Raw genomic sequence first — 14,110 nt, forward strand, 5'->3', positions numbered from 1 at the left:
GAGCACAAATGCTCATTAAGTGATAGAAAAACACAAACCTTTTCTCTTACATCTTCTTCCTTATGGTGGAGGAAGCATGTGCAAATCTGACTGAAATGTCTCAGCTGCCTTCTTAGTGGAAAAAGAGTCTCCTAAAAACACATTTAGGAAAAACAAAAGGACCAATATGTTAGAGACTATGATTCAACAGAGAATTACAGAACAAACAACAGTTGCATCTTTCTTCCACTCATATAATTAATTTAAGATAGCACAGCTGATGACATGATGAAAGAAGCTGGCATTTCACAGAACAGCTTACTAGCTATGAACAACTGCATCTGTCACAGTTGCTGAGGCCAGTGGAATTCAGCAAGTCACAAACTCTTTGTTTCTCCATCTGTAGGGAGGGCAGAATGTATTCTCTTATTCACTTCATCTTATCTGTATAAAGCAGTGATTACAATGGAAGAAGAGTCATAAAAGCCTCTGGTCCATCCCACCTAATGTTCAATGTGCACTGCCTTCTGGAGTTGGTTTTCTCCCTTCCTCCCCTAAGGACTACAAAGGGAATAGAGTTTAACTTTGACACTCAGAAACTTAAGACACCACTTTGTTAGGATGAATCCAGTATGGGAGACTATTTGTTTTGCTCACAATCATACAAAAGACTTTCTGATCCTCCAACAGGTCCCAGCTGCACTGCACTGAGCTCTGAGCCATCAGTGTAAAAGGAATGACCTTACAAGAGAGGCAGATTTCATGTTATGCAGCTCTACATTTACAAGGAAAGGGATTTATCCCAGGACATGCTGAAGAGAACCAGGTGAGGGGTAATACATTGTCTTAACATTGCTAGGGGAGGAGCAAGGGGAAATAACAAAGCTGCTGTCCAGGAAATATTTTTTTTTTGCTCTTGGAACTTCTCTATCTGCCAACATCCAGATTTGGCCCTGCAGAATGGGCCGTCACATCTGCTTCCAATCAAAATCTGCTCCCATATGAAAGGCCAAATTAAAAAATGTGCTGCCCCATTACCAAGCTGAGCTAACCGTGTCTGGAGTGAAAGGCAGAACACACTGGAGCAGGGAGAGATGTGGACATCCCCGCAGGAATGGAACGGGACGGGAATAGACAGTGAATCAGTGGCCAAATGGGTAACGCCCCAGCTAGCATTTCTCACACCAAGGTCCGTGTCAGCGCCCTGTCCTGCGTGTGCAGCAGCGCCGGGGAGGGGACAGAATGACAAAGCAGCACTCAGTGGAGTCAGAAATCATCGTGAGGAAGAGCCCCACAGGGTACACATTCACACATGAAACAAAACATAAAAGAGTTTTCCTTTCTGGTGTCTTAAACTAGACTTTCTTCTGAAATATCTGCTAGAGCTTGGTACTTAATAAATTACAGAAGTAAATAGTCAACCGATGAGAAAACTACCACTTTCCTCAACTTTTCTGACAGAAATATGTTGGTAGGTAAACCAAGAAAATAAAAGAAGGAACAAAGTTAGAAAATGTCCTGGAGTTCTCATTTAATATTCTTTGTTGCTTAAAACAAAAAAACAACAAACTCTTTGGCATTGAGACAAGTTCCTTATCTCCATCAAGCCCTAGGAATTTGATGCACATGTTTTGCAGTAATAATAGCAGTGAACCATTGTTCCTGCAGACTGAAAAAGCACACACTGCTTAAAGGAAAAAAAAAAAAAAAAAGAGGATAGGAGAGAGAGAAAATGCCTCAATTTGATTTGGTTTCCTCAAGAAAATAGACAAACTATCTTCTTATAAGTTTGCTTTTTCAAGAAATCTCAGAACAGGAGAATTAGCATTAACTTCTATAAGCACAACTCTGGGTCTCAAAATTACATCAGCGACCAACCTTGGGAGAATTTTCTGAAACTGCAGCTAGTTGCCACAGGAGAGAAAAATATGTGCACTGGAGAGCTGGTAGGATAATCTGCAAATAAAAACACGTGTCCTTTATTTACATTAAAGACTCAGCAGCAAAAAGCTTAAGACTAAACAAAGCATTCAAGCCTGACATTCTGCACGCTGCTTGCATGAACACTTCCCAGTTGTATTTAGATCCTTAAAATAAATTTAACAGGTTTACATACAAGCATGCATTGCCCCCTGAGAAACTTCATTACTAAGGTGCTGCTTCTGCAGAACTTCTCTGACATCTTGTTGAGTTCAAGGGAAAGCAACCCACATATTCAAAAAGTGTACTCCCAGAGGCTCACTTTAGCTTAGCTCCTTGGGATTCCTTTGAAGCCTTTGATGAAAAGCAGACTCCTCCAGAGGCCAGTTCAGAGCAGAAGCCAAACCTTGGTGCTTCGATGCTCCATCTAAAGAAGTTCACTTCTACCCACTGGCTGCAGGCTCTCTCTCGTCAACTAAACTTCACCCCTTGCCAAAAAGCTCCCCAAGTTCTCTCCTGCAAACAGGGGCTGGTTTCATTCATAACTGCTGAAGTATTTCACCTTGCAGTCCTAGAATACACAACTCCATCTTCACACAGTGTTTGAGGTAAGGCAACCAGATAACCAAAAAGCTGCAGCTGAGAAAACTGGTAATTATAAACCACTACAACAAGAGTCAATGTGTAAGCAACAGATCCGAAGTATTCCAATTTCTGGTTACATGCAATCTAAAAGGGGTTTTCCTCACAGTCCTAACAATTTCATATGGACTGAAACTGAGACTATGCAATCATTGGAAGTACTGAACATGACAAAGGATCAATCCAGATGTCAGATGATTATCATAGTTCTGAAAAATCCCCAAAATTAATTAAAACAAAGGCATGAACGTACAGATTTCAATAACCAAAGACAGCCTCAGTTTCCCAGACTGAGAAATGGACACAGTATCTTCCTGTCTCATAGGACACTGACATATAAGATTATTTAATACTTTGTATTTCTTTGTGCTTTGTTCAAGAAAAACATCTTTCAATGTTAAACATTAACTACTTACTGGAACAGGCAAACTGCCATGTTCTGTTTCAAACACCAGGAACCTTAAAGTCTTGTCATACAGATTCCACTTGGTGAGATCATGGGCACTGCAGGTGAAAAAGAAATAATAATGATACACTAAGCAAGAAATGAAGACACACCTGATCAAACAGGTTAAATGTATCCTATTTACCTTCATATAATGTAGAACAATAATACTAAACATTAATTAAATAAATAAATTAATAAACAATTAATAAATAATTTGTTGATTTATAAATATTAATTTATAAAAAATAAATATTAATAATGAGGGGGGAAAATTAAGTTTTCATCATCTTACAGTGCAGCCTTTAGACCTAACTTTACAGTCTGCTTTCCTACCACAAAACTGTAGTATTATGAGGAGAGGAAAAAGAAGCTTGAGTTCTGTATCTTTTGCTATACTTTATGCACAGTCTTCAAGTACCCAAAAAGGTCTATAGAACAATTTCCTCAGCCCACTCTAAAAGACTATTTCTAATAGTCTTGAGTAGTCTCAACTCAACATTAGATTTCTCTTTGGAAAACCACAGTAGCCTCAGCAGGCTGGACAGGTAAAAGACACATTGAGAAGAAGGCCCAATTCCCCTAAGTTCTGTACTAGCTTGCATGACAATTTACCAATCTCTGGAGAACCAAGGTTTTGAGAAATCATCTTTTAACAAAAGAAGATCAGATAAACTAAAAATAAAAAGCAGATTACACCTGCTGCAAAGAACAGCAGCATTCACTACACCCTCTTCAGACTGACCACCAGTATTGTCAGTAAGGCTGTGGAAAAACATCCAGCTAGGACAGAGGCATCACAGAAGGGATCTCTGTGTCCACTCCAACATCTCAATTCTGTAGCATACACTTCTCAGCCACATTAGGGCTGATGCTCAGTAATGAGTCCAACAACAATTCCACATCCAAGAGCACAGCTCTATTAAGAAGTAACTAAACCTTGCAGCATCTCTCATAGGGATCATTTTCATTCTCTTGCAAAAAACCACAATAAACCCAACAAGCAATTTTCACTTTGCATGTATCATGTCCATCCTTTAAGTACATGGGAACATAAATTGTGTAAACAAACATCTCACTTATGGAAAGCTGCTACTCTTCTCAAAGTAGAGTGCATCCGGGAAATTTCTCCTGCATCTGTACAAAATCCTCCTTCCTAAATCATGAAAATTTGAGAAAGAGAAAGGAATTAGTCAGTGTGGGCCAAAGGAATGACTGTGTTCCCTTCCCAACCAACGCACAAGCTTGGATCACTCTCCTCCAGCCCTCCTTTAACCTTTACCTTTAACCACAATACTCATGTCCTGCTCTACAGTCAAAAGAAAACAATATAACTGCACAGGAATTTTGTTTAAGGGAAAATCCCTGTCATTAATAAACCAATGGCAGCCTCCCTAGACTGCAGTATTGCTAACACAGAGTAAAGAGTAGCAGTTAGTCTAACATGGGCCCTCACACAGTTGCTAAGGATCTCTGGAAAGCTAAGTGTTCACATGGTGCTGACCTTCCCTGCTTCCAGCTGCCAGATCACATTCAAAGATAGCTAAAAATATATTAAATACTTTCCCATAGATGCAATTGCTGTAGTTTCCACAAGTATACTGTGTGATTCTGGGGGACGAAATATACAACCAGGAATTAGAAGGGAGGAGTTCCAGGAGAAAAATCTCTTTATTTAGATATAGATCACACTACGGAGGAGTCGAAGAATCCCTGGTCTTGCACTGATCTTGTTTCTCATAAGTACACATTCTCCCACATTGACATAGATCTCTATTTAAGACCAATAAAATTAATCCAATCTGAGGTTAGGGGATTTTTTGGCTTGACACATTTTGCAATATCCCTGTGTCCAATAAAAACTTGCCAGTGTTAATTCTCATACCATGGCATGACACCTGTTCATGACGGCACAGTTGATCAGATCAGCTGCAGGCTTCTGTTGTTCAGCTCAGCCAGCAAGCTATTCATATCCCCACCAGCTGTTTCTGCTTTTTAGACCTAATGAAAAGCTTTGAGGGAGACTGCAGTGCTCTTTCAAGGGGGAAGACCCTCAAAGCTATATAATCTTCATTACAGACTGCTGTTTGCTCGGCTTTTTTCCCTACATCCAAAGTGACAGCACAAAGGGCATCCTATGTACAGTCAGAACTGTACCTTTTTGGGAAGAGCCTCATCACCTGTAGATCGACAGCACTCACTAGCTGATTTTGTACATAGTATCTTTGGTAAAGTACTGGAGTACCTACAAAGCAATTTCTTAGGTCCAGAATATCTGGTGTAGCAATTTTACTCCTCACAAGTACACATTCTCCCACGCTGGCACAGATCAACAAAATAATTCCCGTCTGAAGTTAGGGGACTTTTTGGCTTGACACATTTTACAACATCAGCATCCAATAAAATCCTGCCAGAAGACATACAATGCCCTGTTGGTAGCATGGACTACCTTGTTTATTATTTTCCCAACTATACTTCTGCCAAAATATACTGTCAAAATATATCTGCTTTATTAAAATGTGAAGAACCATTCCTTTCAGAGGTGCAAACTCATCTTTTAGAGTTCTGCCTCCTTCAAGCAGAAATAGCAGGCAAAGAATAGTTCCATATCCCACCTTTCTTTGTCTTCCTTTTTTTCCTGCTTACCCCTCAATGAGTCACACTCACCTTTTGCCAGAAGCAATCTAGTAGCTGGTTAAGCTGTTTCATCAACTCATCTATCATTTGAGTTCGAGCACAATCCACCTGGCTATAGATGGCAATTTCTTCACGGCAGAGGACATAGTAAGTCCTGGAGGAAGCCTCAAGGACAGACATGTCGGAGTGTTTGGCCACAATGTCTTTTATCTCTCTCAGCAAAGCATCCAAATGCTGCAGGTGATAAAAGGGGCATTTATAGGTAAATTGTACAAAAATCCTCTTATGCTTTAAATCATTTCACTAGGCCCATATATCCCTATGGGTTATATAAACAAGATGAAACAAATGCCAGTCTAAGCAGAAGAGGGGTAGGACTAAACAACACAATTTTTTTTTCAGTGTTTATAGCTCTCTTCCATCATTATGTCTCTAGATCTTCCTAAAGAATGAAGCAACTGCTTTAAGTTCTACTTTAGCAATACATGGCTAGCATTACAAGGGAATAAAAGATGCCTTTCTGAAGGACAGCCCTATCTTTAAGCGGTAGAAGTTGTCTCCATCAGCAATGGAGAATGGAGAATGTTTTGGATCATGTCAGCAACAGGATCTTCACTCTTAGTGGGAAGAGGTAACTTGTGCCATTCTGCTGACTTGCTCTCTTCCAGTTCAAGTTTTGGGCTGAAATTAACCTCACAGTGCTTGCCTAACACTGCCTCCCTGCAAACACCCCTGCTTGAGAATATGTTAAGCTATTTCGAGGATTTCATCTATCCATTTCTGACCATCCCTTTCCCATCAGTAGATATACTATCTCCATTCTTATCTTTCAGTCGCTATCATGCCCCAGCAGCTGATAGGGAGACAGCCTTCAAGGAGAATGAAACCTATTCTGCAGTAAACTCCTGGGAGACACCAACCTAAGACACGTGGCATAACGCACCCTCCCTCCAGCCAGGAATGAAAACCCAGGGCTGGGTCTACCACACAAAACCACAAATTGTTATCCACCAAGGCCAGACCCAGCATATCAGAACTGACAAGCACTAAGGCTTTTGCAGCTCCAAATCAAAAAAGTAAAGCCTCAGTAAGACAGTCTCATACCTTTCCTTAAGGTATGAGACCATTTCACTGTATTTCAACAATTTTCTACTTGTTCCAAATCCCATTAAACTCCCTACACTGTCACATAAACTAGAGCATTCCACATGAACCAATTACCCCAATTCCTATTCACCTTCTCTAGGTGTCCCGTACTGTAAACATCCAAATCGTAATACTGAGGAATCTGCAGAAGACTTGCCACTTTTTGTGCATCTGTTGAATACTACAGAGAAAAAACAGGATATGAGTACATTGAAGGAATTTTAATGCATTATTTAACATGCATTCACAGAGCAGCTGTTAGTTACCTTTGCCAAGAGCTGAGGAAGCACCATAATAAAGTGCTCAGTAATTTTGGTACAGTCTTCCAACTGGATTTTCTTCTCTTTTACTGACAAAATCTGCAGATAAAGAATTGGGTTTCAATTATAAAATCTCTGGCATTTGAGTGGAATCTTACATATAACCCAAGCTTAACTTATATTGCATTGTCTCAAGCATATCAACCTAAGATAGAGACATTTTTGCATAAAGAAAACCAGATACTTTTTTTTTTGTTGACCTTAAATTAGATGCAAATTGCTGAACAGCTATATGTCATGGATAAAATGCTCATCATTTGTCAATAACATGCTTCAAGTGGCTCTCCTCTAATCCTCATCTCCTTCAACATCCACTTCTAATAAGATCTAGAAGTGAAAAGACACTGCAACATTTCAGAAAAATAAGCTGTTTTATTTCCTAAGATACATCTGCAACTAGGAACAAGCTGCCTGGCAAAGTACATAAGGCAAAGATAATGTGATGACAGGACAATAAATAAGACTAAGATGCACTGACTTTTTTGGCTGCACCTCTGCCCACTGGAGGATGACCTTCAGCTGCTTCTCTGACTGTCGCGAGGATGATTTCAATGAGAGCACTTTCCTGGGCATCACTCAGTGCTGGAAGTAAATCAGTCTCAGCATCACACAAAAGAAAAGTGAGGATACAGCAACTATTGATGTAAATCCTACTCATTTACCTGAGGAACTGTGGAAGAACACTAAAGAATGGGAGATGCAGTGTTGCTAAATAAACAGCTGGAGAGTCTTTGACTTCATTTGAAGGAAGTTATTTTCTACATTTAGTGAGTACCATTAATCCCTTAATGGCTAAACTTTTTGGGGCAGTTGGGCTTGCAAAAACACAGGAAGTTTTAATGAGGTCTCCTACTGACTAGTGTCTCATTTAGGACAAATCTTCTTTGAGTACCAAAATGCTCTAATTCACTGGGTCTACAAACTGATTTTAATCACACAACCAACTCCAGGTCTACAACTATTCACAGAATGGTTTGGGTTGGAAGGGACTTTAAAAATTTATTTAAGTTCACTTCAAAATAATTCTACAAAAAAAACCTCCTCTAGTGTTAGATGTCAGTGAACTCAATATATTACTCATTTTCTTTTGAGGAAAGAGTAAAGGCCTGACAATAACTGCATTTCAATCTATTAATACTTTTAGATTCTACAGTTTTGGACAAACAAAGTGAACACTACATAAACATTATGGCTTAATTACACAAGTATTTACTGCACGGGTTCTAAACTAACATTACATAAATACAGAAAACTGAATAAAACAAGTATGTTGATATAAATATTACACCAGCAGTGCATTGAGTTGCATCTGCCTTGTGGCACTTGGTGACCTCAATTTGGGACCAAATAGTACTGCAATATGGAATAATCCTAAACTAGCTAAGGCAAGGTTCAAAAAATAGCATGGGGTGATTCATTCAGACAAAACTAAATTCTTTGCTTACCCACCTTCTCCAGCTTCTTCAGCATTTTTTAATAGAAGAGTGGTCATGCACTCCCAGTCCTTCAGGAATTTGCCTGCCCAGTCCCACAAGCTGTCTACTAGGTATGCAACGTGTTTGTGTACCTAGGGATTAAAAACACAAGCTTATAGAAGCAAACACATCACTAGAAGAAATACAACTTCATATGTTCCTCTTCCTTTGTCAAATGACAAAGCTGTGTCATTCACATATATATTCACATGCAGTACTTCAACATATTTAGTTCAAGGCCAATGAACATTTAAACACAATGTCTTCAACCTGACACAAAGAAGGAAAGTGGGGTGAAAAATCAGGAAAAGCAGACAAAAAGTTTAATTTTATCTTTTAATACAAATTTAAATTAAATAATCTCTGAAACTAGTTTCTGTATTGCCTTATATTGCTGACTGTAAGAGCCAAAAAATCCAGTCATGGGACTAGAAACATCTATCCAATTCTTTGCAGAAAGATCCAAAACTGCTGTGCCTGAGACACAGCCAAAAAATCCAGTCATGGGACTGGAAACAAGTCATCTATCCAATTCTTTGCAGAAAGATCCAAAACTGCTGTGCCTGAGACACTTTGGCCACATAGAGATCTGCACCACTACAAAAGCTAAACTGTGAACTGTTTATCAGCACTTAAACTGATAAAACTCTCATAAAACTACAGGTTTTGGTCAGCATGGAGCCATGGTACAGCAACCCACATCTGCCTCTAGAAAGACACAGACACATACCAAAAAACTAAATTAGGTTTAATACAACAGAACAGAAACGGTTTCATTAAAAACTTAACCTAGAGAGTAAAAATATTTCTAATACCACACATTTCAGAGCTCACCAACAGAAATTGCTTTCAAAAGCAAGAAAATAATTGATTTAACATGCAACACTGGATTTAAAAGGCTTATTGCAGGGGCAGTTCTCACCTGACTCTCCAGGAAAAAGTCTATTAATCTTCTCAATTGGTCAGTGCTTGCCCCAAACTTTCCTCCTCCTTTGGGCTGAACTTCTTTATCTCTCTTATGACTAAGCAGCCTGCCAAAAGAAAAGCAAGTCAGTCCAGTTCTGCCACATTCTCCTTACACTCATTTACCACTGTAACACTAATTCTGTCAAGATCACAAGGACTGTATTTCTCTTAAGTGTCTACTTATTTATCCCACATCTCATTAGCCTTTTTTATAAGATGAAAGGAAAAAACATTGTTTTCTATTATGAGAGATATGCTATCCCTGTGGATGCAGAGACTATTTCTGACACTTTCATAGGTACCCTGCCACCCTTCTGGATGATGGATGCAGATTCCACAAACTGATCATACAATGACTAGGCATTTGCTCGTGCTTAGAAAGAAGGTTGCTCTAGGCCAAATTTAAAACCTTAACAACACAACAGAGATATTACCACACAGCCACTATTCACATCACAGTGCATCTTGGAACTGCAGCTTCTTAAGGAAAGCACAGTATCTTGTAATTATAAGAAGCAATTAACATCACAAATACAATGGAAACTCTGCTCTTCCTCTTCTGTCTGAGGAGGTAAGCACAGTATAACACTTCCATTTCCCTCTTTATCCAAAATGACTCTGACTACTACCCCAAAAAGTGCTAATCCCAAAATAAATACAGCAAGGCCATCCCTGCAGATTAATGAAAGGGCTAAACAGCTTAGATTTAAGAGCTGGACGTCACTACTAAATGTCAGCAAAAAACTTGTGCATTCAGGAAGAGTTTCTGCTGCTATAATTTATGCCAGCTAAGTAACCTAAGTTAAAATATGCAGACATGGAGGAGATTTTGTGCAAACCAAGAAGAAGGGGCAGCAGGAGAAAGCAAAAGCATTTATCCTATAACTTAGCAGTATAACCAGGAAAAGGAGGCTGTCACTAACATCTCTTATCGCACCAAAACAAGCATTCTGTACTAGAAAAAGTGCTGGAGAGAAACACTGTGCAAACAAGAACAAGGACGAGATTTGACAAGGGTCAAGGTGTTCACAAGGCACTGGCAAGCTGGGTAGAAAAAGTGAAGTTATCAGGGCAATCACTTTGGTAGCAAAATGCAGCAGAGTTCTGAGAGGAGAAGCATCTAATTTATGAGAGCATATTAGGACCAACACAAACAACTACATCTAGCAGATGTAATAGCAGATTCATCAAAACAGAAGTTTCTCTTCATTTGTCCTTCCGTTGGACTTAGCTCCACAAATTCCAGAATGCCAACATTTCAGTGACACAGGAAAACACAACTAGGAAGAGATTCTGTATGTGTGGAAACATTATTATTATTTCTGAATGTTCCCCCACAAAATCCTTGCCTAAATATTTTTATTTTCATTTCTTTTTGTAAGTCAAGATTATTTCTCTCAGTGGTAAAGACAGAATATTTGTCTCTTCCCTTTTTAGCATGCCAACTTCATGCAACCTTTGTTATAAGAAGCCCATTTATAAGAGTTACTCCTGGGAAAGATAAACCCTGCATTTCATTAACCTGACAGGAAATTGGGAGGGCTTTTTAATCTGCTGCATCTCCCATTATTCAAAGCCTTTACAAAGTATAAGACAACTTCCAAAGGGAGAAAAGGAGGCCTTTTTTTTGATTAATTATCAAACTGTGAAAATCCAGAAGATGCCAGGTGACAGATTAGCTTGTAAGGAACAAAGCAATAGGAAAGTAGAGAGAAAGAGGGCAAGTTCTCAATATATCATGGCAGTTGTGGATCAATTAGTTTCATATTCCCTGTGTCAGTCTTGCAACTTTTCTCACACCTATTGTTTCAGGGCTGTGCAGGAAAACATGCAATTACCCCCAGACAGCATTTCTCTTCTGATTACCAGAAAAAAGGTGGCACACACTTTCAGCAGAAAACTTAATGCTTAATGTCCCCCTTAAATAAATCCACCTTAATTCCAAAACAAATGAGACTATGCAAGAAGTAGGCAGGCAGAGATACCTTTTATAAAGGAATTCCCCAGCTGCTACTGCAAGCGGACGGTGAGTGGTATAAACAAACTGGTATAACATTTCACAGTCTTCAGCTGATAACACATCCTCACAGTTCCTAGGCAAAAATAACAACGGAAGTTACAGTCCAGGTTTATCTGCAAAGAATAGCATGAATGCTATGTCCAGCTATTACTAGACTCAATTCTCCATAACCGTGCAACTTGTTTACACAGCTATGTGTAAATTTTTGTAGGGTGTTTCTAAAAATGCTCTCAAACAAATCTGGCAGCGTTCTTTTACTCACTGTGTAGAGAAACAGAGGTTTGTGTAAGCCATGACAAATCAGGCCCACTGCATGGACATGAACATTAATTTAAAGTATAATTACAGTTGATAAGTGATCACGGTAAAAAGAGTAATAGTAATAAAACAGGAAAATCATGCATTTACTTTATGCTTAGCTGTTCACCATGGAAGATAATAAACAATTAGAAACCTTCATTCTGAAGTACAAATTATTCTTGAGTCATTTATTCCAGTATTTTACAACCTATATTCTATTACACTAGAGTCCCACACAAAAAGAAATCAAAACACGTTCTTGATGGCACACTTATGGCTGTGACCTCTCTGCACAAACACATTCAAAGTCACAACTTTTTTCATTCAGCTAGACATCTTGAGAACACATGTCAACTAGTACACCTAGAACACTCTCTGAGAGGTAGAAATGGTATTCATATAAAATATTTACAAAAAAGAAACTGAAGCATCGAGGTTGAATAACCCAATGAAGAGGCACCAGAGCAGTGAAGTCCAAAACCGGGATTACAGTTTCCAAATACCGGCTTCTTACTGCCACAACAATGTCACTGGACTAGGCTGCTTCAGAGAATGAAAGAGCAACATATGACATCCTTACACTTACTACACCCAGCTGAGAGGAAAGGGTTTTTATTGATCACTGCATTCAATCCTCAAGTAATAACATTTTAAAACCATCTACACCTGTGGTCCAACATCCTCTCTACAACTGAGGATTCATGCTACTCTCCTGCTAAGAGTGATGTCTACAAAAAATCAGCAGTCCTTCCTATGCTTGCCCATTTGTCTCCAACCCATTGCATCCTTTAGCATCCTCACAAGTCACAAAATGTCCTCCAACCTGAATGAAAAAGAAGTGAGCTCACACTAAGTGAGATTATCACTGGAGCATCCATTAAAAAGGTCTTTAAATGAAAGTGCTAATGCTATGTCTCCAAAAGTCTTGTGAATCAGTCTCACAGGATAACGTGAAATAAAAGCTGCCTTACATACTTAAGGCAGGTTTTGGTGGACTCTTTAAACATGCAATTACCTTGAGAATATATCTGCAGTAATAGAACATATAGGAAGTGTAAAGGAATATATATCAAGAAACCACCATAAAGAGAAATATTTATGTCACTCATTTAACTATCTACAGAACTGGGAAAGTAGAGTAAAAATGTGTTTATTGATGTTAAACAGTAAAAAATGAAAGAAGTAATATGGTTTTATGGTGCATTAGAGCACACGAATAAGCAGTGGTGTGTCCTGTGAAGCTATGAATGATCAAATTTATTAAACTTCTACAAGTTTAACAAGTGAGAGTAAAACAAAGAATGACAACAAAGAGCACTTACAGGAATAAAAAGACATGATATAATAAATATTAAAAGGCTATGGGAATTTACAGAAAAAAAACAGCAGTCCAACAATATTTCTTTCATTTTTTTTAATGTCAATCTATTATTGAGTTCTTTTAAAGCACTAGTTTCCAGGAAGATGTCTTTGTCGGTTTTTTCTCTATATTTTTTTTCAAAACTAGTTGACAGCTGGGAATATAAGAAATTTCACAAACATATGGTGATCTGAACTGAACCAATATAGAATCATAGAGTGCTGAGGATGGTCAGCACCTCTGCAGATCATCTGCTCCAACCCCCTGCTCACAAGAGAATCAGCTACAGCAGGTTGATGTGTCCAATCCATGAAGTCAAAGACTCTACAACATCTCTGGCAATGTGTTCCAGTATTGGATCACTCCCAAGTGAAAACCTTTTTCTTATGCTTAAATGAAATTTCCTGTATGAACAGGCCAGTCAAGTGCACACATTTTTCTTATATTTAATTTTTTTCTTCTTTGTATTTCAGGTTTTCTCTCTTTAGCACATTTATAGAAATAATGAATGCAATACCTGAATGTTTGTATTTTAAAAGAGTTCCTTGACTAAATTGTTCAGATAGCTTGAAAAGCTAAGCAATACCTATCTCTCTGGATAGAAATTAAGGACTCTTCCTTTCCAGTACTAATGAAACTGCTTTTCCATAGGTATTTTCTATCCTTAGAAAAGGAATCCTGGTGGACACCAAGTTGAACATGAGCCACCAATGTTTTGCTGCTGAAAAGAAGGTGAATGGTATCCCAATCTGCATTAACTGTTACCAGCAGGTTTGGGGAGGTGATCCTTCCTCTCTACACAGCACTGGTGAAGTCACACCTGGAGTGCTGTGTCCAGGACTGGGCACCCCAGGACAAGAGATAGACAGGGAGAGACCAAAAAAGGGTCACAGAGATGAT

At 38.8% G+C, this 14,110-nt stretch overlaps 1 protein-coding gene across 3 annotated transcripts in view; it reads right to left on the bottom strand.

Annotated features, from left to right (window-relative positions):
• Nucleotides 1-14,110, bottom strand: part of LOC120510183 (cohesin subunit SA-2-like) — a 58,280-nt gene that overhangs the window by 15,480 nt on the left and 28,690 nt on the right. For all 3 annotated transcript variants that reach the window (XM_039725715.1, XM_039725714.1, XM_039725716.1), the window contains 11 exons: nt 11,516-11,623; nt 9,487-9,595; nt 8,539-8,656; nt 7,568-7,671; nt 7,036-7,128; nt 6,861-6,950; nt 5,654-5,857; nt 4,066-4,142; nt 2,958-3,045; nt 1,858-1,935; nt 39-131 (listed from right to left, as the gene is read on the bottom strand). In XM_039725715.1, the coding sequence (XP_039581649.1) occupies nt 39-131; nt 1,858-1,935; nt 2,958-3,045; nt 4,066-4,142; nt 5,654-5,857; nt 6,861-6,950; nt 7,036-7,128; nt 7,568-7,671; nt 8,539-8,656; nt 9,487-9,595; nt 11,516-11,623 (1,162 nt within the window). The remainder of the gene's footprint in view (nt 1-38; nt 132-1,857; nt 1,936-2,957; nt 3,046-4,065; nt 4,143-5,653; nt 5,858-6,860; nt 6,951-7,035; nt 7,129-7,567; nt 7,672-8,538; nt 8,657-9,486; nt 9,596-11,515; nt 11,624-14,110) is intronic.

This window comes from Passer montanus, unplaced genomic scaffold, assembly GCF_014805655.1.
Source record: "Passer montanus isolate IOZ18808 unplaced genomic scaffold, ASM1480565v1 scaffold56, whole genome shotgun sequence".
In the NCBI taxonomy this organism is placed as follows: domain Eukaryota; kingdom Metazoa; phylum Chordata; class Aves; order Passeriformes; family Passeridae; genus Passer; species Passer montanus.